Source organism: Sorex fumeus, unplaced genomic scaffold (genome assembly GCF_029834395.1).
Source record: "Sorex fumeus unplaced genomic scaffold, SorFum_2.1 ptg000061l, whole genome shotgun sequence".
NCBI classification, from domain to species: domain Eukaryota; kingdom Metazoa; phylum Chordata; class Mammalia; order Eulipotyphla; family Soricidae; genus Sorex; species Sorex fumeus.
The window spans coordinates 9731789-9756781 of record NW_026606118.1 but is presented as its reverse complement, the minus strand read 5'-3'; the positions used below and the strand labels follow the sequence as shown (position 1 = coordinate 9756781).

General features: G+C 40.1%; 1 protein-coding gene across 1 annotated transcript in view; it reads left to right on the top strand.

Moving 5' to 3' along the window:
* Positions 1–20390: 20390 nt before the first annotated feature.
* OPRM1 (opioid receptor mu 1) overlaps positions 20391–24993 on the top strand; it is a 74159-nt gene continuing 69556 nt past the window's right edge. The window contains exon 1 of the mRNA XM_056125882.1: positions 20391–20759. Within this exon, the coding sequence (XP_055981857.1) occupies positions 20467–20759 (293 nt within the window). The 5' untranslated portion in view covers positions 20391–20466. The remainder of the gene's footprint in view (positions 20760–24993) is intronic.

Sequence of the window (24993 nt, the reverse complement as noted above, 5' to 3'; positions counted from 1 at the left end):
TCCTGGAATTCTGATGATTCTAAGGTTGCCCTCCTGGTATTGCTTGTATCTAGTCAGTTCTTTGTAATTTATTCTCACTCTTTTCAAACTCTTCTTTACTGATGAAATTGTTTACCTGATCTTTGAGGTCACTAATTAGATTTTCAGTTCCATCAATTCTACTGCTAAGACTTGCTATTATATTCATCAGCTCTTTATTTCTACTTGAATGGGTTCTTTATTTTTACCCTAATACCCATCAAGTTTATTGATTCACTTGCTTTTTAAAACTTTTATTAAACATCAGGAGAATTGTTGTTCTAAAATCTTCTCCAAGCAGTTTTAAAGTGTCTTACGCAATGAACATTTTTCACCAATATGAACATTTTTATATTGAAACAACTGAATTCCTTTTTCATTCTGTGCTATATCTACAGAATTTGGCTTTAGCCATTCATGATTCTAGTTTGTTTCTCTATATTTGATTGGCCCATTGGTCTTCAGAGATTGAAGCCAGCATATATTATATGAGTAGAGCTAATGATAGCAGATTCAGTAACTAAACCAATTATAGCAGCATTTAGTCTTCAGACACAAAGATTAAATATTATCAGTCCTAACTTTATAGATTATAGTAAATTTTCCCAATTGTGTTATTTTAACAATAATAGACAAATAAATAACAACTAATGTGTCAACTTTTTTAGACCAAAAATTGATAAATAAATGGTCAAAGACAAACTATGTGCACCAGTCTGGACAATTACACTTTCATGTATGTTTATTTATTTATTTATTTATTTTTACTTTTTTTTGCTTTCAAAATGGAACACAAAGGAAACATTATCCAGCACTATTTTTTTCAATTTTTTCCTTTTTTTATTGATTCACCATGAGATACAGTTACAAAGCTTTCATGTTTGAGCTTCGATTATACAATCATCAAACACCCATCCCTTCACCAGTGCACACTTTCTACCACCAAAATTCCCTGTATCTCCCCACATTCCACCCCTTCCCCTGCCTGTATGGCAGACAATTTGCACAATACTCTCTCTCTCTACTTTGATTACATTCAATATTTTGACAGCAGTCCCAAAACCACTCAAATCTGCCAAAAAAGCAGTGCTGGACAATTTGTTTTGGAGTGATAGCGTAGCGGGTGGGGTGTTTGCCTTGCAGGCAGCCAGCATGGCCAACCGAGTTCAATTCCTCCAACCCTCTCAGAGAGTCCTGCAAGCTACCAAGAGTATCTCGCCCGCATGGCAAAGTCTGGTGAGCTCCCCATGAGGTATTTGATATACCAAACACAGTAACAATTGTAACAATGGATACGTGACTGAGCCCGCTGGAGCAAATTGATGAACAATGGGAGGATAGTGACAGTGAAAGTGATTGCTTGTTATGGATAAAATATAACCTCCTGTGGCCGCTGTTGTGACCATGGACTTTAGGAATTCTAGAATTTTAATATTTAGGGTCTGGAGAGATCTCTGCAGGGAGCTGCTCAGTTCCGAGATTCATTTGTGTGTTTCTGGATCATGGCCATGTGGGAGCTTAAGTTAGCGGTGACAGTTTGGGTGTCATCTCAGAGTTCCACTGGGGCAGGGGAAAGGAGAAGGGCCAGCTCCTCCCCTATCCTGTGAGGCCTGGCATTTCCTGCCACTGCCACCATGTTCCTGTAGCTTTTGTTGAGTTCTAGAAGATTGCAGGCTCAGAGATTCCTAGGGGACAGGTGGAGGAACTGCACCTGTTCCCGTCTGGAGTGGCCCAGCAAAAATGGCCTATGAGGGATAGACATAAAGAGATTGCATTCATCTGGGGAACATAAAGTAACAAAATAGGAGATTAATACCTAAAAATAGCCGAGATCAGTACCAGGAGGATTACTCCATGACTTAGAGGCCAGCCGGGCATTCTAGGGGAAAAGGCAGCTCAGATAGAGAAGGGAGCACCAAATAAAGGGTGTTTGGAGGATCCTCCCAGGATGGGAGATGCATGTTGAAAGTAGACTATGGACCTAACATGATTGCCACTCGATGCCTCTTTTGCAGACCACAGCACCCAAAAGGAGAGAGAGAACAAAAGGGAATTCCCTGCCACAGAGGCATGGTGGGATGGGTGGGATGGGGGTGGGGGGGATACTGCGATCCATGGTGGTGGAAAACGGGCACTGGTAGAGGGATGGGTATTTGATCATTGTATAATCAAAACCCAAGCACAAAAATTTGTAAGTCTACAATTGTACCTCATGGTGTTTCACTAATAAAAATTAATTTTTAAAAAAAATCTGCAGGCATCTCTACAGCCAACCGCTTGGTTTCAAGATTCATGTGTCTGTCTGACATGTATATTTATGTACATTCCATGTACCCTAATCTAGCACCAAAGACAGTTTTGCAATAAAAAAAATTAAGTAATGCTACAATTTAATATATTTTTTGGTTTCACATTATTTTTGTACCACACTTTTACAAAATAAAAAATAGCATAACATCTGCAAATGATTATATGGTGAAATACAATAAACGGTATGCAGTTGTTGGAATGGAGACACATGTATTAATTTATTTCACAGATAGACACTAAAATAGATGGTGTCATTAAAAATGACAAAGCAAAAAAGCAAAGTTTCAAAGAGCAGAATTTGATTTCAAATATGAAAAAAATCATTCCCAATGAAAAAGAGTGGTGCATTAAAAGTAAAATTGAGGTGATATTCCACATACATACATATGTATATATGGGGCTTTTGGTGTTCTTTTTTGGGGGAACCACACAGGCAATACTCAAGGAGCATTCCTGGGTCTGTCCCCAGGGATCACTTTTGGCAGGCTTAGGGACTATCTGGGGTACATGGGATCAATCTAGCATTGACTGCATGCAAGACAAATACCCTACCCATTGTACTATCACTCTGCTCCCTGATATTCTATAAATATTAAATAATACTTCAATTTTAACAAAATAGTATATTAGACTTCCACATACCAATGTAAAAAATACATATCTCAGTTATTTATCTCATACCATACAACCTCAGTTCTAAACATATAGGTAAATAAGAAAAATAAATAAAACTTTGTCACTTATATAAGAGAATTAACACAATAATACTAATAAAACTCTCAATAATACTAATAAAACTGAGCTCAGACGTTTCTTCAACAGAAAGTTAGTATTGACTAAATAATAAAATGTAGCACTGTAGCACTGTCCTCCCGTTGTTCATCGATTTGCTCAAGCGGGCCCAGTAACGTGTCCATTTTGAGACTTGTTGTTACTGTGTTTGGCATATACTCTCGGTAGCTTGTATAAAGTTAAAATTTTATAAAGCTGCATTTGCGTACCTAACAAGATTCTAAAATAATCTTAAACAAGTAAAAGTCAACAGAAAAAAACATTTTATCTTTTTATTGTTTATCATAGTTAAAACTATCCATGGTTTATGGTACTTAAATTATAATCTCATACAGGAACAGTTAATAAATCATCAAATTTCTTTTTTAAGAAATTGAGTCACATCAGTGATGCCAAACCTACACAAATAGTTAATGCTCATAGTACCATAAGTCCCCTGTGGTGCTCAGGGTGGGTCTACCATATACTAAGGAAATAAATCCAGGGCCTCACACATGCCAGGCAATGAGTTATTTGAGCTATCTCCTTGGTCCAACTGGCAACTCGTCCAACCTTTGTTTTATGTTGTCACTAGACTTATTTTTCCCCCATCAATACTTTTGGGTAGAAATTTGTCTGAATACCATAATCTTACAATCCGGAGCGATAGCACAGCGGTAGGGCGTTTGCCTTACAAGCGGTCAACGTGGCCAACCCGAGTTCGATTCCTCCGCCCCTCTCAGAGAGCCCGGCAAGCTACCGAGAGTATCTTGCCCGCACAGCAGAGCCTGGCAAGCTACCCGTGACGTATTCGATATGCCAAACACAGTAACAACAAGTCTCATGATGGAGACGTTACTGGGCCCGCTCGAGCAAATCGATGAACAATGGGAGGGCCGTGATTTCATATGTTTGGGCCCGTGATTTCACCATAATCTTGTAAAGGCCCCAATTTTAATCGAATGGTGTCATTGATGATTATGTCTGATTCCAGATCCCTTCTTAGGCTTCATTACTTCAAAGAGTTAAAATGACTCATAAAGCCACATCTTAGTACCCAAAGAGTTTTGGAGTCAAAGGCAGAATTTTTACCATGATTGCTTCATGTTTCCAATTGTATTTTAATTAAAAACATCTTTCTTTAAATTTACTGAGTTTCAATGATGTTCATAAATAAAAACAGACTCTATGAAATATTTTCCAAAAATAAATATGAGTGAAATTATTTCTCAGTGTTTGCTCAGTAATCTGACTCATTGAGGTCTGCAAAGAGGGAATAACAGTTTTCAGGTGGGTGTTAGACTTGACTCTAAATATATTTATTCTGCCTTTCTAAGTCAGCCAATAATACAGAAAAAAAGAAGAACAATGAGGAGGGTTATACAAAGCATCATCCAGTTGTAGATGTCAAAGTGAATATATAAATGTCTAAAGTTCATTGAGAGTAATTATGTGCATTTAACTTAAATTACCAGTAAAAGTATGCATACAAAAATAATGAACTTATTTGAGATGTTCTTTCAGCAATGTTACTTGAGTGTCTTAAATAATTTTTTCATGTTGACAAATGTTATGGAAATAATATGTGGATTTATTCACCCAACATCTTAATTGAAAATATACTTAAAGCTAAAAGTATAAATTTAGGATTTATAAGTTCTAGTTAAAGATTAGCTTTATAACAATAAAATAAAGGTATAACTGTTTATCTATTAGCTATACTGCTAAACTCAGGGATTAGCATTTAACAGTGTTTATCATACAGTAACAACTATATTGGTCTTAGCTGGTCCTGGTAGAATGTAAGATGATCAAAGTTGGAATTTTCTGAGGCAATTGGGACAACTCAGCTTTAATTGTCATGCTTTTCAACATACAGTAGGTTCCTCTAACATACAGCAGGTCCTCAGACTTGACTGACATGAGATCAAGTAGAAACAGTAAAGGCTTCTTGAGACCTATATATGTAGCTACTTATGGTTCATTTTGTTGCCATGGAAGGTCATATTAAGGAACCTAGAATCAAAATCAGCTAAGGCTACCCTAGCCACTGGCAGAGAAAGCTGAACAATTATATAACGAGGATGACAATGATGTAACCACTACATTGGTTAGAATGGATGTTATTCTTAAGAGTGGTCAGAAAAGAAGTCATTATATTTGATTCAATTGATCAGATGCCTTAAGAAGGTGAAAGGATGAGTCATTGGTATAGGTAAGGGAAACACTTCAAAGGTTAAGACCCTAAGCACGATAGAGATAAAGTAGAGAAAGTGATAGAAAGAGAGGGTTACAGCAGTGGTAGAATGGGGTGATGGGAGTGCAGATCTTACAGGATTTTATAAATACGGAAAGAAATTTGATTTTACTCTAAAAGAAAAATTCATTTAAGGTTGATGAGAAAAGGAGAAACAATACATCGTTAACTAATTTCTAGAAACAATTTTGCTGGGGAGCCTAATGGTTGTCTTGAAAAATGAAAGATTATTCAAAAAGCAGAGAGAAATATATGTTTTTAGAGATGATAAGGGGATTCTGAAAATCTATGCATTCACACGCATATATACATAGAATTCTAAGTGTCATACAAATGACTTTTTGCAGTAACTTGCAATTTGCTTATGCCGAACTCTCTGACCTAGCCAGATCAACAACCACTATTGGACCTGGATCCCAGATCCTCACAGTACTCCTTGAGTATTCACCCCTGAAACAATCAAAATAATTTTAACTCCCATGTATTCCAAAACATAATTATCTGAATGACAGTACTCTTTCAGTATACACATTTTTTATGATTATGTATTTCTGGAAATATTTCTTCCAAGCTGTGAAAATGGGGGCTAAAGTCACCTACAGATTTATTTAACTAATAGCATCTCTTCATGTAGCAAACACTCATCAGTCATTTATTTTGGTGGCCGAGGGAGCAGGCAATGTCTGATAGAATCAGAGCTTATTCCTAGCTGTGGCCTCAGGGAATATTCCTGGAGACACATGAGGGCGTTATGGGTACCAAGGATCAAACCTAGGTCAGTCACAGGTAAAGCAAACACTTTCTCCTTGTACTGTTCCTCTGGCCCCTCTGTGCTTCTATTGACAACTCATTTCACACCTTAAATATTTTGGAGTGGACAATACTGAGAACTCAATTTCACAGATAAGAAAAAAAAGTCAGTAGCAGGTTAATTAAGTTTCCCCCGGTCATTCTGCCTTTCAGTAATAGGCTTCTTTTCTAATTCTTTAATTTTATTTTCATAAAGTTGTTCACAATGACTGTTTACATTCAACATTTCAACACCAATCCCACCACCATTACAACTTTCCACCACCAGTATTTTGAATTTTCCTACCACCACCCAAGCCTGCCCCTTAGGCATATGCTAAATAACTTATTTTGTATTGTTTGTTGTGAGTAGTGGAGAGGTTGTGTGGCTGCAAAAGTGGCCATGTGCTCCTAGAATTCTAAAATTTTTAAAAAAATATTTGGTATCCAGAGGCATCTCTGCAGCATGCTGTCTCTTCTGAGATTCATTTGTGACCCTCTAAATCATGGCCATTAATGCACTTAAATGGTGCCCAGAGGCAATTGGTGGGAGTGACTGCCAGGAAACAGGTATATGTGGGGTACTGGGGGGAGGTCACCAATTCCTGACTCAATGAAGCTGGAGTTTTCAGTCCCTAGTCCCGCATACCTGGGTTTTTCTTCTTCTTTTTTTTTTTTATTAAATTTTATTTTTTAGTGAATCACCGGACACTACTTCCACTACCCAGCCGTCGCCACACTCCAGGACACTTTCCGGACCCGCGCAGCAGCTCCGGCCGAGACCCACGCACAACTGAAGACCCACAGAACAAGATAAGTGGAACTCTCTGAGACCTTGGACTCCAGGCTTGGCGGACCCAGGGACAGAGCTTCTCTGCTTGCTCCCACCACCACAGGTGACAAAGGGATTCTAATCAGGAGCCCCACCCTACCCTGCCCTGTCTGCTTCCATCAACCACCCAGGGATCGAATTGTGCACAGGAGACCCACCCTACCCAGATAAATACCCCACTGGCAGATTTCCACTCTCGACACTACTTCCACTACCCAGCCGTCGCCACACTCCAGGACGCTTTCCGGACCCGCGCGGCCACAAGCGGCCGCACGACACATCATAAGACACTAAATACCCATCTTCTGGAATTGTCGTACCATATTTGATAGGGTTCAAATATGGTAACACCTACAAGGGTGATTAGAGGTCACCCCAAAAGCCTCTATACCTCTCGGAAAGACTGGCAAGCTACCAAGAGTATTCCGCCCGCACGGAAGAGCCTGGCAAGCTATCCGCTGTGTATTCGATATGCCAAAACCAGTAACTACAATTGGTCTCATTCACCTGACCCTGAAGGCTTCACTGACATGGCAGCACTGAGAAAGATGAGAAAGGAGAGGCCGACAAAATCTCAAGGACGACCTAGGCTGCCACAACGAAGGAAGACAAAAATGATCGTCTGTACTTTCAATGCACGTACGCTAGCATCAGATGCATCCATCGAGGACCTGATGGTACAAGCGCGAATGATCAAGTAGGACATCATTGGTCTGACCGAGACAAGAAGGCACGAATCTCACCATGCCGTTTTCGACACTGGAGAAGAATTGTTCCTCGGAACATGCGATAAAAGAGGTGTTGGAGGCGTCGGTGTCCTTGTCAACACAAACTTGGCCAAGAGCATTGATTCATTCGAATGCCTAACAACCCGAATCGGACGTTTACATTTGAATAGATGTGGCTCACTGCCTGCAGTTTCTATCTTCGTTGTCTACGCACCAACATCTCATTATGATGAAAGAGAAATCGAGAAGTTCTACATGGAGCTGGAGAAGTTCTATAAAGAAGACCACACCTTCTACAAGATCATTGTGGGTGATTTTAATGCCAAGATAGGACAGAGAAGATCAGCTGAAGAACTTCACATCGGGACCCATGGCCTAGAATGGAACGAACAGGGTGAGAGACTGTCTGAGTTCATCATGTCGACCAAGACCATTCATGGTAACTCACAGTTCCAGAAGGCAGAATCTAAACGATGGACATGGGAGTCTCCCGGTGGACGATTCCACAACGAAATAGACCACATCATATTCAATCGACGGTTTTGCCTGACTGATGTCGCTGTTGTCCCAAAATTTCGAATGGGATCGGACCACCGTCTCCTTCGTGCAAAATTCTACTTCACAGAAGGGGGAGAAAGGGCTGCAAAGTTCAAAAAGAGAACTCCCAGAATGACCACCAACTGGGAACTCTTTGGTACTATTGCGGCAACATGGGAAGATGCCATTGTTGACAACATTGACGAGGAATACGATCGACTGGTTAAGCACGTCCATGAATGTGCGAGGAACGCCGAGAGAGAGATAGCCACAAAAAGTCGCCTATCTTCGAAAACTCTTGAGCTAATTCGCCAGCGTGGTTTGGCGCATGCCTCAGGCAACCGCAAGCTAACGTCCGAGCTTGCAAAGCAGTGCAGAGATGCGATCAAGGAAGACCTCAAAGAGAGAAGAGCAGAAGTACTGGTAGATGCGGCAGAAGCCGGGAAAAGTATTCGTAACGCCCGCCTGTCCTTCGCCAACTATAAGACCAAGATGACTGCCCTCCGACGTCCTGGTGGATCCATCACATCCTCCAGAACGGCAATGGAGAAGATTATCCATGACTTCTACTCAAATCTCTTCGATAGCCATGTCCACTTGCCGACATACCAAATTCCACAGGATGGGTATGTCGTTCCTAACGTTCTCCCTTCCGAAATCCGACACGCCATTTCGTCGGTAAAGAAGCAAACAGCACCCGGCCCAGACAAGGTCAGACCTGAACACCTGAAGAACCTGCCGTCAGTACTCATCAATACACTGGCTCGGCTCTTCACTCGCTACCTGTCTGAATGCAAGGTTCCGTCCCAATGGAAAACCAGCAGGACCGTACTACTGTTCAAGAAGGGAGACATCCATGACATTGGCAACTATCGCCCGATCTGCCTATTGTCTGTCATCTACAAGCTGTTCACTCGAGTCATCCTGAATAGGATTGGCAGAACACTAGATGAAGGACAACCATGCGAGCAAGCAGGGTTCCGCAAAGGATTCAGCACCATCGATCATATCCACACGGTAACCAAGCTCATTGAGGTTTCTCGGGAGTTCAAGATGCCGCTCTGCTTAACGTTCATTGATTTAAAGAAGGCCTTTGATTCTGTTGAGACGGAAGCGGTCATTGAAGCCCTAGCCAATCAGGGCATTCAAGCCCAATACATCAGGATCCTCCGTGAGCTGTATTGCGGATTCACTACCAGGATCTCACCATTCTACAAAGAAGTGATCGTTGATATCAAGAGAGGGGTGCGACAGGGTGATACCATTTCACCGAAACTCTTCAGTGCCACCCTCGAGAACATCATGCAACGACTGAAATGGGAAGGAATGGGAGTGAAGATAGATGGTCGGCAACTACACCACCTCCGCTTTGCTGATGACATTGTTTTAATAACACCAAACATCAGCCAAGCGGCACAAATGCTGGCCGACTTTGACCGTGAGTGTGGAAAGGTAGGACTACAGCTGAATCTTACGAAGACAATGTTTATGAGAAACAGCCTTGTTCCTGACGCCCCATTCGCTCTCAATGGAACGACCATCTCTGAATGCAACAGCTATGTGTACCTAGGTCGAGAAGTCAACATGAGAAATGACCTGGCACCCGAGCTGAGCAGGAGGAAGAGAGCGGCTTGGAACGCCTTCAAGAACGTCGAAGAAATAGCTACGAGGACGAAGAACCTCCGGCTCCGGGCACATCTCTTTGATTCCACTGTTCTTCCTGCATTAACATATGCCTCAGAGACCTGGGCCCTATGCAAACAAGATGAGAATGCCATTCAGGTCTCCCAAAGAAGAATAGAAAGAGCTATGCTTGGAATATCACGTTTCACTCAAATGAGAGAACGAATCCGGAGTTCTGACATCCGTCGACGATCAAGGATCAGGGACGCTGTCTCATATGCCAAGGTGTCGAAAATCAGATGGGCTGGTCACGTAATGAGATTTAAAGACGACCGTTGTACTAGAGCTGTTACTGATTGGATTCCACGGGATGTCAAGAGACCGCGTGGCCGCCCACCTACCAGATGGTCAGACTTCTTTGTCAAGATCATGAACGATCGGTTTGAGGCCCTCCATGTTCCCGGAGCGAAGAGATACCATTGGGCTACACTAGCACGTGACAGGGACAAATGGAGACGTTACTGGCGCCCGCTCGAGCAAATCGACGACTAACGGGAAGTTAAGTTAAGTGAAGTGATTAAGTGAATCACCATGAGGTAATAACAGACTTACAAACTTCCGTGCTTACATTTCAGTCATACAATGATCGAGTACCCATCCCTCCACCAGTGCCCGCTCTTCACCACTAATGTTCCTAGTAATCCTCACATTCCCCCATTTCCCCATCCCACCCTCACCTCTGTGACAGGTGCATTTCCTTTTACTTTCTCTCTCTCTCCTTTAAGGTGTTGTGGTCTGCAATGCAACTATTGAATGACCATCATGTTTGGTCTATAATCTACTTTTGGCATGCATCTCCCATTGCGAATGGGCCCTCTAAACACCCTTTATTTGGTGCTCCCTTCTCTATCTGAGTTGCCTTTTCTTTCAGTATGTGAGGCCGGCTTCCAAGCTATGGTGCAAACCTCCTGATACTTGTCCCTACTATTCTTGGTTGTTAGTCTCCCATTCTGTTATTTTATATTACACATGTTACTATATATTCTGTGTGTGTGTATATATATGCAATATATATATATATATATATTACTCATGTGCAATCTTTCTATGTCTGTCTCTCTCTGACTCATTTCACTTAACATGGTATTTTCCATGTTGATCCACTTATATGCAAATGTCATGACTTCATCTTTTCTAACAGCTACATATTATTCCATTGTGTAATACCTGTTTTTTTCAGTGGATTCGTTCTTATGTGTGGAGGGCTTGGGACTGTGATAGAATTTTCAGAAGGAACTGGAAACTGGAGCATAGGTACCCAATCATAGTCGATAGTAGCTGCTAAAAAGGTTTGAGAATGGCTTCCAGGTTTCCATTTACATTCAAGCTCAGAGGTTCGCAATGCAATTCAGAGAAGTGCATTTGAATACATGGAAGGTGATTGATATATTTGAAAGAATGTTGAAGAATAATTTAGGTATGTGTTTTTCAGGGGGGTGGAGCGATAGCACAGCGGTAGGGCGTTTGCCTTACAAGCAGCCAACATGGCCGACCCGAGTTTGATTCCTCCACCCCTCTCGGAGAACCCAGCAAGCTACTCAGAGTATCTCGCCCGCATGGCAGAGCCTGGCAAGCTACCCATGACGTATTCGATATGCCAAACACAGTAACAATTCTCATGATGGAGATGTTACTGGGCCCGCTCGAGCAAATTGATGAACAATGGGAGGACCATGACCGTGACCGTTTTTCAGGGACCCATAAATTATTCAAGTGCAAATGTCTACTAAACTCATGAATATTAGAATATGAGATATCAGTGAAAGTCAAAGCTAGAGATAGAGATTTGGCCCATCAAAATACATTAAATCAAGTGTGGACTGGAGCGATAATACAGAGGGTAGGGAATTTGCCTCACATATGACTGCCAGGAATGATTCCTGAGTGCACAACCAGAAGTAAACTCTGAGCAGTCTGGGTATAGCCCCAAATCAAACAAAAGATTACTTTGGAAGAATACAGAAAGGTTACTAGAGAATGTTTTAAAACTTCAACATTTAAGGAGGAAGAAAATATTTTTTAAAAACTATAGATATTACCAAAAGAAATTGCCAGAGTGGTGTCTTAATCAGGAAATAAAATGTAATAAAGAGAAACAGAAGAGCGTCAGGAAGATATTCCTATGAGAGAAGACGAAAAACACCATTAGGCTGGCATTAGGGAAGTCCCTAATGCCTCTCAAAGTGAAGGGCAGATTTTAAAGTGTAGAGGAATAAATGAAGATGTAAGAAAGCAAGATTGAGGGCAGGGCTTGGGTTACAGATAAAAACACGAATAAAGTACCATTTTAATGAAAACTGAATAGCCTGATGGCATTAACATGAAAGCGAAGGGTCTTTTGTGCAAAGGCAGATGTGTCATGGTTTGAAAGTAGAATTTAAGTGCTGTTGCCATCGCTTTCTCTGTGATCTGTGGAGCATAGAAGCTCATGGGAGGGAGAAAAGGGAAAATGAATCAAGAAAAAGAGGACGGTAATATGCATACAACACAGAGTAATAAGGACTTTTGATGTGTGTGTGTGTGTGCGCGCACGCGCGTGTGTGGTATATGTGTGTGAGAGACAGTCATTGAAAGCTTTGATACAAAAGAGTGATTTGCTCAGGAAGCAATTTTAGGGTGATTTGCATGATGCTTGTATAATGTGCACTACTGTACTGATAGGAAACTGAAGGAAAATAGGAAATACCCTCATTTTGAGGTCTTAAAAGTGTGGTTCATAGATTCCTGGGAATTTCTAAAACTTTTTCAAGAGAACATTCATAGTTTCAAGAGAACTATGAATTCAAAACTGTCCAGCACAAGTCTAGGAATCCTATGACTTTTTCACTGCATTAAAAGTTTTATCAATGTTTCAAAAGAAGTAGTGGGTGAAGTTACTAGGCCCCAGCAGGAACACTGAGGAAAAGAGACATAGAAGACAATGCCTCAAGGCTGGAAGATCACTAGTGCTAACAACTATTGCATTCTTCAGACACACTCACAAAAAATAAAAATTTCACTTTAAAAATATTAATTCATGGGGCTGGAGTAATAGTATATAGATAGGGCATTTGCCTTGCATGCAGCTGACCCCAGTTCCATTTCTGGCATCCCATATGGTCCCTCACCAGGAGTAATTCCTGAGCACAGAGTCAGGAATAAGTCCTGAGCATAGCTGTTGTGGCCCCCAAACAAAACAAAAACAAGATTGCTATTGCAGAGCTCAATGAGGTATTACACCAGGTAAGGTGCTTATCTTAAAAGTGGCTGACCTTACTTGAATTCCTGGCACCACAAGGCATGGACCAAAGAACAAAACAAAATAAGGCCCTCCCGTTGATTGTCGATTTGCTCGAGCAGGCCCAGTAACGTCTCCATTGGAGACTTTGTTGTTACTGTGTCTGGCATATCGAATACTCTCAGTAGCTTGCCAGGCTCTCCGAGAGGGGCGGAGGAATCGAACTCGGGTCGGCCATGTTGGCCGCGTGTAAGGCGAACAAAATAAAAAAACAGAAAAAATTATTCATTGATTAATATTAATATTGTTCATTTTCTAAAATCGGACTATGTATTTGTGACATTCTGTGTGATGAAAAGGGAGTTCTGCCTCTTAATGAACTATAGGTTAATAAAGGGGAAAAGCATTTCGACTGTGAAATGGATTGAAATGAACTAACTTCTTTTTTCCCTGAAATACTGCTTGAATTTTTGAAAGGATCAAAAGATAATCTACATTTATTCATACAATATGCTTGTCATATAATTTTCTGAAAATGAAGGAAGTATGCCCCCTTTAAAAAAAAAAAGATGCGTGAATTCATGACCATTGGCAAAATCCAGACTTTCATGCAACGTTAGAAACTGGGAAACTTTAGTAGTTATGAACCCTCTTTCAAGTTTATTCTCATAAATTTATGTTTTAGGAGAAGAAACTAAGAATCTGGGAGCATGAATCATTTGATTAAGTTTCAAAAAATTAACGGTAAAGCCTCAATTGGCCTGTTTTTTAATTAAATGTTTTGGGGTTTTGGTTTCCCCCGACAAGCAGCTCTCCAGCACAGCCGTGGCTCCAGAGGCACAAGGACTTAATGCAGAGCCCAGCAGATTGCGGTGGAAAAGTGAATGGACTATGCGTTAATCCAAGATACCATGCCTACCCAGGGCTGGAGTGATAGCACAGTGGTAGGTCGTTTGCCTTGCACGCAGCCAACATGGCCGACCCGAGTTCGATTCCTCCGCCCCTCTCAAGAGCCCGGCAAGCTACCAAGAGTATCTCGCCCGCACGGCAGAGACTGGCAAGCTCCCCGTGACGTATTCGATATGCCAAACACAGTAACAACAAAGTCTCCAATGGAGACATTACTGGACCCGCTCGAGCAAATCGATGATCAACGGGAAAGCCTTTACTTACTTACTTACCATGCCTCCCTGGGAGGGAAGGGGTATCGCTCCCTTCCACCTTTTTCCCCCTAGGGAGCAAGATGATGGCCGCTTCAGAGCTTTTTGGAAAGCCTACTATGAGTGGGCAGTGACGGGGCAACTACAACCTCATGGGAAGGAGGGGCATTCCTGATTCATCCTTCAGGCCCTACCGAGATCACTAGTTGCTCCTCAGGAGCGGCTCTCTGACACGACACAGACATGGCTCCAGAGCCACAGAAACCAATCTCATAATTATCTGCCTCTTGGCAGAAATCCCTCCAGGCTTTAATAAGTAAAATATCAGAAATGCAAAATCGCGCAGCCACTGTGCAACATCATATGGTTCTTATAACCAGCTGTAGAAAAGAAATTATTTCACAATACCTTTTCAGCAATTCTGATTGTTGGGTGTAAACTCTAAACAATAATGTTGCATCTTTTGTCGAAATAATGTAATCAAAGTAGATAGAGAATTAAGTTGACTTCATTTGCCTCACAGGCATTGGGAGGGGTGAGAGGGGGTGTATATTGGGGTTCTTGGTGGCGAAAAATAAGTACTGGTAAAGGGAAAGGTATTTGACCATTGCATGACCGAGACTTAAACCTGAAAGCTTTGTAACTTTTCCCACAGTGATTCAATTCATTCATTCATTCATTCATTCATCATCCTATTATTCGTCGATTGCCTCGAGCAGGCCCCAGTAACGTCTCTTTCATCCTAGCCCTGAGATTATATTCAAGGCTCTTTAGGAGAATGAGACCCATCATTGTTACTGGTACTTGGCATATTTGGTACGCCACGGGGAGTTTGCCAGACTCTGCCCTGTGGGCAGGCTACATTCGATAGCCTGCAAGTTTGTCCAAAGTAGGAATGAGATAATAAGATGTCATAAAAAAAATGTCCTGATAAGATGTGCAGCCACGCGGTTCTGGGAGCTAGATTTTATAGTCTCTGAGTCTTGGCCGTTGATGGGATTACACGGCGCCAGGGGGCCAGGTGGTGGGTGTGACCCCCGCCTACTGGAATTTGGAGGATCTGGGTGGAGGATGCTCGGCCCCAATTCGAGTAGGTTTGGAGATCTCGGCCCCGGAACCTGCGTGGCTTTGTCCCTCTGCCAGTACCTTCATGTGTGCGGAGAGTGGTCTCAGCATGGTGGTGGCTGGTCCTGGAGGTCTTCGGCTGCCGGAGCCCTGGTCGGGGCGGGGAGGAAAGCTCAACCCGTTCCCCTCCAAGGGGCCCCGGGAAGGAACACCCAGGCGCGGGGGCAGAAGACTGCACTGTTCTCGTCCGGGATCTGGATTTTATAGTCTCTGAGTCTTGGCCGCTGATGGAATTACATGGCGCCAGGGGGCCAGGTGGTGGGTGTGACCCCCGCCTACTGGAATTTGGAGGATCTGGGTGGAAGATGCTCGACTCCAATTCGAGTAGGCTTGTAGATCTCGGCCCCGGAACCCGCGTGGCTTTGTCCCTCTGCCGGTACCTTCAGGTGTGCGGAGAGTGGTCTCAGCATGGTGGTGGCTGGTCCTGGAGGTCTTCGGCTGCCGGAGCCCTGGTCGGGGCGGGGAGGAAAGCTCAACCCGCTCCCCTCCAAGGGGCCCTGGCGAGGAACAGGCGCTTCAGTGATTCAATAAATAAATATAAAAAATGTTTTGGGCTTTTGCCCTATATATCTTAGACATCTCTCTTTTATATTTATCAGGGTGAAATAGTTAGGAATTTTTTTTTAATTTAAAATCCAAACAAATGTTCCCATTCCACTTAATTGGATGTGTATGCAACACATGGATTAAGAATGATATTTTATCACAATAAATTTTCATCCTAATAACTTATAAATAAATATTACATGTTGGTATCATGGAGTAACTATAAGGAAATAGATTAAAACTCTTTTACTGAAATTTATGGTTGAAGCTTGAAAAATGGGGTGAACTTCCATTTTTGTCTGAACTTCCAATTAACAATAATTTCATGCATCATATTTATGGCTTTATTTGTCATTAGGAATTACTAATCATGGGTTACATGAAGTGCTACCCTCAGCAAAATTCAGGACTGAGTTATTAAAGTAAATCTGATATGGAAAAGTAAATGTGATATGGAAAAAATCATATGCATGATTGATGGCAAATTTTGGAATTCAAAAAAGAATAACTATCACTTGACCAGATTCCATCCTAGCTGGGACTAAATTCATTGTTTCAAAAAATATTTATATATATATGTTGTATATGATGGGGTTTATGTTAATGATAAATCTTGACTGACATAGTCTAGTTTCAAAGAGAAATATTCTAGTATGAGGTATAAAATGGGTTATACCTTATATCTTGCTATATAGAATAACCAAGTTTATAATAAAGTTCATAAGAAACATTAGATTTCATGGTAGTTTTGATAATACAACATTCTTAAGACAAAGAAATGTACAGCTTTTGCTAGAGAAGGCAACTAAGATGTAACAGAAGTTATGTCAAGAGATCTCGTTCCTTCAATACTATAAAAATGTCTGGAAAGCATGACATTTATAATAGAGATTAAAAGGTAAAGGTAAAGGTAAAGGCCCTCCCGTTGATCATCGATTTGCTCGAGCGGCCCAGTAATGTCTCCATTGGAGACTTTGTTGTTACTGTGTCTGGCATATCCAATACTCTCGGTAGCTTGCCGGGCTCTCCGAGAGGGGCGGAGGAATCGAACTCGGGTCGGCCATGTTGGCCGCTTGTAAGGCGAACGCCCTACCCGCTGTGCTATCGTTCCAGCCATAATAGAGATTATTCTTAATAAAACTTGAAAAAGAGTTAATAAAGTAAAGGAGAAAAACATCATCAATTTTATTTGAAAGGATAATAGTTGGAGCATAATGTCCAAGTTCTTATATTGTAGAATGAGTCTATTTTACTACAAAATAGAATGAGAAACAAGTATTTCCAGAGGACAATGATAATTGGGTTGCTCTTTGAAGTTCAGTTTATATAGTTACCTAACTAAATCCTGGTTCCTGGATGGTTATCAGAACATACTGAGCAAATATCAATACAATATTCAAAAAGATATTTGACTTTTCAAACTGTCAGTTAAATTTTTACTCATGTTTTTTTAGATAGTGTCATTTTCTTACTTTAGCAGTTAAAATAAAACATCCTAAACTCAAAGACTTACAAACAATTGATCTGTGTTTCTCACAGTTCTGGAGTCTGACACGTAAAATTACAGTGTCAGCATGGTCAGGACCTGGTAACAGACCTCTTTCATTTGTAACCTGTCAAACTGTTCTCTTTCATTGTACCTTATATTGTGGGAAAAATCCTTTAGAGTTCTCTAACATTTCTCTTACAAGTGTAATTGTCACCTCTATGAAGACTACACTCTGGTGTCCTAACTATCTCCCAAAGTCCTACACTCTGGTGTCCTAACTATCTCCCAAAGTTCTACTATCATAACTATTGGGTTCTAGAGTATATTTGCACATATGATATGATTTTAGGGTACATAAACATTCAGCCCATAATATTTATGAAATATCTTCCAATTTTCCTATTAAATTAGAATGTGACACATGTGCATATATATTTCATATAAAGAAGTATAAAAGAAAGAATTCTATAATATATTATAAACTCTACTAATGAATATTCATTTTGTCCCTAATTAGCCTTGTTGTAGAATACAAAAATTCAGGAAATTAATGATGCACATAAAGCAGAAAGCACACTGACAAAATCATTGAATATGAATCGTCATCAAAAGTATTAAATAAGATATGCATTAGAAAATTAAAATATATAGTGTTTTGTTTGGATCTCCCTAAAGCAATGATATGTTTAAAGTAAAACAGGATTCTTCATATCTAAGAAACTTCCAGGGTAAAAATAATTTACTTACTTTTAAAAAAAATTCAATATCTAGTCCAAATTAGATTTCTATTGAGTATTTGAAACATTTGTTGAACTGAGATCATGTTTAAGGAATCTTGTCAATAATATAATAAATCCAAGAAGAATCAAAAGAGCAAGGTAATTTAAAGAAAGGTGTACAATATCTGCACTGATATAAAAAGATTTATAATCTTGCTCAGTTTTCATTGATTGGCAAAATTCTAGGCACTGCTGTGTAACTATATCTGTAGAACTGATATACAAATTATATGTAATAGAAAAGAAGAGAAAAGTCTGCTAATCTTAAAAGAAACATCTGGAGGAATCAATGTTGAACTTGAAAAGAGACTGCTATTATTATTATTATTTTAAATAAGTGATATATAATAGCCATGAGCTTTTTAATAATTGCATGATATCTCATTTAAATCTTATAGACATATTTGGGTTCTATTAACTTTTTTAAACTGATAAGCAATATTCACTCAGTGGGGTAAATTAATATATAAAATATCACATATCTAAAAAGTCACAAACCTAAGGTTGACAAAATGATTTGACTTTAAGGTCAGGGCATTAAGAGTCTAACTTGCCTTTCATATGAAGGATGCTCTGATGTGTGAAAGGTATCCTCAAGATACTGAACAGTAACAAGCAGAATTCAGTTCAATATAAAAAAACTGGTACATGTGTCAAAATAACATGGAAAAATAATAGAAATAGTTGTTTATATTGATAAGTAGAAGATATATAAAATGTATTGCTAAAATTCTACCCTCTAATGTAAAGGAAATACAATAATTCTGAAAATTGTTAAAATAATTTGTGGTATAGTTTACCTATAAGGTGTTTTCAATGACTTGCAATGATAATTAAATTGAATGCCCTTATCCTTTCTCTCTACTCTGGAAGAGAGTAACTTCTACCACCAATTGAGAATTTTGAACATCAGTGTTTATAGTTAGAAAATATAAGCATACTCAAAGATACTTATGTATACAAATAAGAATTACTTTAGAATTAGCATTTACCACTTCCGGTTGGCTTACTCATTTATTTCTAAGTCAACCTGGCTTGAATTAGAAATGAAGTATCAAAATCTCAAATACTCCAAAAAAAGTGTATCAATATTTCTCAAGAGCCATATCTGCCCCCCCCTTTCAATTCCAGGTATACCTAGTTGTCTTCACTAGAACACACACCAAAGGAATGCAAAAAGCACTTTATTTAAAACTTCTTGAAGTGAGAAACACATGTCCTTGAAGAAAGTCTAGAGACAAAATGGATTTTCAATAATTACAAACAGATCTCTAAGACTGAAGTTAAAGAGGAACATCATTATCTTCCGTCAAATTCCCTGAAAGCCAAAGTCCCTTCATTTTTGTAATGTTCTTGTGTCTTTTCCATAGCAGGAGAGAAACATATGCAAAAAAAAGACTTCCTTAGAACAAATGAGGGGAATAAGGGAAAAAGAGAATACATTTGACATAAAAGTTTGTCTCATTTCTTTTCCTGAGCAAAGATCACTCTTGTTTCTGCAGCTTTGAAAGGTTGTGGATTTATGAAAACGAGGCGTTATCTTGGGCGGACGGTGGGAAAGGAGCTTGTGTGTGGGACTGTGGTCAGAAAACACAAGAAGAACGTTTTTTGTGTCCTCCTGCCCCAAATGTTCACCACATAGGCAATGGAGATGAAAAGACTCTGGGTTGTAAGTCTTGACACAGTTGCATCACGCCAATGTCTGTCCTGGCACGTTATACAGAGAAACAAAAATGCAGTGATAAAATAGAGGGACGTCAGTCCCATTGCCTGTGCTTTATTGCTGCTTGAAATTGTTGCACTTCCCACTCCTACCCATGCAAATCCCATCCCGCGTCTGCCCCTCCTTGGGGGTGCTGGAACCGAGGAGTAACGAGTAGGGAGACGTACTGTTTGCCTCTCTTTGCGCAAAATCCACCCCTTTACTCCTCTCCCTCCCTCCCCCGCAGCCTGGACTCCCGCACAGTCCTCCCGCGCTCGCCCAGGAGCTGCGAGGTAGCGGACGCGCCTCCCTACTACTAAGGTGGGAGGGGGCGCCCAGCAGAGGATCATGTCAGAGGTTCACTTCCCCCCTTCTCCCGACACTCCTCTGTGGTTTCTCTAAGGAACCGCAGCTGCAGCAGGAGGACGCGGCAGAGGCAGGGAGGCGCGTGGAACCTGAAAAGTCTGGGTGCTTGCAGTTACCTTCTCTCTCTCTGGGCGTCCGCCGGCGGGCCGTCAGCACCATGGACAGCGGCAGCGTCCCGGTGAATGCCAGCAACTGCACCGACCCCTTCGCCCGCGCTTCCAGTTGCGCCCCAGCACCTGGTCCCAGTTCCTGGGTCAACTTCTCCCACTTAGATGGCAACCGGTCGGATCCGTGCGGTCCGAACAGCACTGAGCTGGGCAGGAGCGACGGCTTGTGCCCCCCGACCGGCAGCCCCTCCATCATCACCGCCAGCATCATCATGGCCCTCTACTCCATCGTGTGCGTGGTGGGTCTCTTCGGAAACTTGCTGGTCATGTTTGTGATTGTCAGGTAAGGAGGGCGCCGGGGCCCCGTGCAGAGTATCCAGCTGCTCATAAGGATGTCAAGGGACTTCTGATGCCCCTTCGCCGCCCCCCCCCCCCCAGCAGGGTGTTCAGCGAGAGGATGAGTGGATGGAGAGTCCAGGAGAGACTGGGGTCTTGGTAGATAGGTGGGATGCTCTTTGCATGCAAAAGCTGATGTTCTGATTCCCCCCACCGCACACACACACACACACACACACACACACACACACACACACTGATAAAGAAAGAAAACAAATTTCAGGAAGAGCGAAGTTGCTTTGGTAAAGATGTAATACTGGCAAAATATATGTAATAATGATGATCAATAACAAGAGCAGTCGTGATGAGGGCCACTAAACACAGTCCCTTCAGGAGAGCTACGGAAAGAGAAATGAGTGTATAATAGTTGAAGATTCTAGGTAGTTTCTATTGACTGGGGACTGAGTCTTCTCATTTCTTTGAAGAGGAACTCTGCAACTTTTCTCTTCCTGTTTTGTTGATGCACTTTGCTACCTTACCCTCCACATGCCTTTTCAGACTAACCTTAACCCCAGTCTTCCTAAGACCACGTGTGGTGATGAAGTTTCTCTGTTATCCCTGGTGTTGCATCATTGTGACAAGCATGACATTGTGCCCAGACCAATTTGCAACTTTTGGCAGCTACAGATTGCTAAGGGTGTCTCCCTTCCTGTTCCTGAAATGGGGATGTATGTTGGGGAAGGGGGGAGCAATACAGAGAATTGAAGAATATGACGGTTGTTCAATGCCTAAAAAAGTTGGAGCCAGTGAATAGTAAACCCAACGCAGCATAATTCTGGATTATAAACTGTTGTTCTAGAAAGTGCCCTGATTGTTCTGAGGGGGAAGGAAGAAGTGGATTCTTGAGTGAAAGTATTTCAAGAGTATGTATGCCTCTCTTGACCCAGATTTTCAGGTTTATTTAGTAAAGAGTGGGCAACCTCTCATTGTTACTTGAGATGTATGTACACGTGCTATTGTAGGTGTGTTTGTTCAAATCCTACATGTCAATATAAGATATTGAGTTTATATTCAGTAGACATGTGATTCTTGGAGTTTTCTTCTACTAAGAGTTATATGTATTAACAAATTTGGGTCTTTAATATCTAGTTACAATAGATGTATCATCAATTTGGCAATGATTGCAGCTGTTTATGAAGCTCTTCCAACATTTAACAATCATTTTCTCTGTTAGCTTTCATGGTCGAGATGCTGCAAGTTACTTGGAATTATTTCTATTTATATATCTTATTTCTTCAATTAATAATTGTTAAGGAGTAAAACTAATTTTCCTGGCCTTTTGATGAGGAAAAAGAAAAGCAATGTCTCTGAGAAAAGAGCACCATCTATTGAGAAGAATGTTAACAACAGAAGGGAAAAATGCAGAAAGGAAATCAAATTAAAGAATTTATTTTTTTTAATTTTATGTAATACAAAGGTCCATAGCAAAGGTAAAACTCAAATTATATTCTGCATTTAGTATCTTAGAAGGCATAAATAAAGGCCTCTTATATGGAAGAAAATCATTCTTCATTTTTTTTTCTAAGCCCATAAAATCACAAACTATTAGGACTGGAAGAGACCTTAGAGATCATGGTAAGATGAGCAAAATGAGGAACAGAAAATATTAATTGTTTCTCTGAGTACAGGGAGTTTTTTTAGATTAGTAGTTCTGAATTTCTCTCAGATAGTATGATATACATATATAATTTTGTGACTTAGGGTGGTAAATTATGAATTTAATGCATTCAGCTAAAAGATTTATAGAATAGATTTAGTTAGTAGTGGTAAAATAGGAGTAATAAATTACCTTAGAATTTTCATTTTGAATTGTGGAGAAAAAAGACAAAAAGATGAATTACCAGAATGTTCATAAATCCTGCCATTATTTGGGTTTTTGATTCCATTAGAGCTTGGGGTTAACCAAGGATCTAACCAAGTACTTTATACTTACATGCCCTGGTATATCCTAGCAAAATATAATATCCTATTTCCATTGCTATTTCCCCTTGACATTTCCTCCCTGATTTTCTTCCTTCTATTTTATGCTTTTCTCTAAAGTTAAATCCAGTAGAACAGCAACCAATTGTGAACTGGGCACATTGGTCTTGTTCCAAGATTTAATAAGTTGTTATTTGGGTATGTTTGTTTTAATATCATTACCTCTGACCTCTTGGTGACTTGAAGAAAGATGGTGACTGGATACTGAAACCATGCTATGATGTTTTATTTTTCTATACTGAAAGTTCTAACTACGGGCACAATGATTTGAAAGTTCACTCCTAACACTCACCTGTGGCAGATGAGGCATTTCATTCCATAACGCTCTAGGAATGTTTGTGAAATAGAAAAATAGCTCAGTGACTGATGAAGTCATGAGAAACATATCTGAGGATGAAAGGGTGGTGGTGTCTATTTAGCTGAAATATTTTAACTGCCATGTCTACAGACTATATTTTCACTATGAAATAATCAGCTCAGGGATATCATTGTCTCTGCAAAAGGGTGATAGTAGAGCTGCATCTACTAAAGTGTTAGGTTATAGTTCACTTCTTGCTCTCAGTTAAAATTGAACAAATTCTTCTGAATCGTCAAGCTCTTGGGATTTTGTAATCAGATTAAGGTAATAATTATTAGAATGTCATTACATTGAGTGACTCATGAGTTTCAGACACCGAAAGCAACAACAAAAGCAAAATAACTGGTCATACTGATGCGATGATTAATGATTTTTCTGTTCATATTTCCTACTAACACCATCTTGCTCTTTCATCTACATTACTACAAGTTATGAATAGTTTGACTTAACTAGGTAAGATTCTAAAACAAAGTTGTTCTCAAAATTATAGAGGTAGGAAAAGATACTACCATTCATTTAAAGATTATCCAGATGTTAAGTGATAAAAGTATAAGTGTTCATCACCTGAAACTTTGTGGGAGTGATTTTACTGAAAAAATGTTTAAGGCAGGACATGAGTAGTATACATTTGTGATCAAATCAAAATGATACTGAAAAAGTGCAATGAATAATTTCCAAAATATATATGCAAAAATTAAAATAGGATTTTAAGAAAGCAAATTAATACATAAAATTATAGCCCTGAGGAATATTGTATTTTTCGAAACATTTGACCAAAGTATAGAATTAATTATAAAAGCTGATGTGTAGTTCCAAGTTTGTTTATTTTGTGAAATATCTTTTTACAAATCATTTCTCTTTGTAGTCATGAACACAGTCTTGGAAGACACTGAAACAGCAAAGGATTTGAAATTCTTAGATCTTCAAGGACTATGTAAACAGTCCTTACAAGTTCAAAAGAAGAGGGTCAAATGGCATTGCTTGTATTTCTAAGATCAAGATAAGCTGCATAACTACCAGCACGACTAGTTATCAAAGAAGAGTAGTAAAACATGCAAGATATTATTGTCATTTTGCTTTGACTAGAAGGCATTTCTGGTTATATTCCATTGTGGTTACAGTGCCATGAAATAAACCCAGGACTTCATAAAAGAGAGGCATGTGTTCTATCTCTGAGTCACATCTCTGGTTCATGTTGTCCTGAAAATTAAACAAATATTAGCAATCTCTATTTGTTCTACATACTAAATATTTGACTCATGTTTAAATTACAAAATCTGCAGCTAGGTATAATTGGAACAGAAAGAGTATATATATATGTATGTATATATGTATTTATATACATATATATTTAACAAATTGGTTGTATATTTAAGGAAGTGAGAAACAAAGGAATATTTTGTTTAACTTCTGGACATGTATGTCTATCTAACTATCCACACACATATTTACAACGACACACACGTATATTACCAAATACGGCCATTAATAATGTTCATAGAACAGAATGGTTTATTTTTGAAGATTAAATATGAATAATGTTTGCTTTTTATTTAATTTCATATGGGTCATACTCAGAGATGCTCAGGGGGCTGGAGGTAATCTACCCTGCCGTGTTGGTTGGAAAGAACGTGAACCTGAAGTTTCCATGATCAGGTCTAATGGTGTAGGGATCAGCCTTGTAGAACTTGGGAGTCAACCAGGCACATCCCAAAGGATACTGGGAACATTTGGGGTAATGGAAGGAGGAGAGGGAGATATGATACAGGTATGGAGCTCGGAATCTCGCTCATGCGTTTTTAAGCTATCTTTCCAATCCCTACTCTCTCTTTTTGTCAAACTA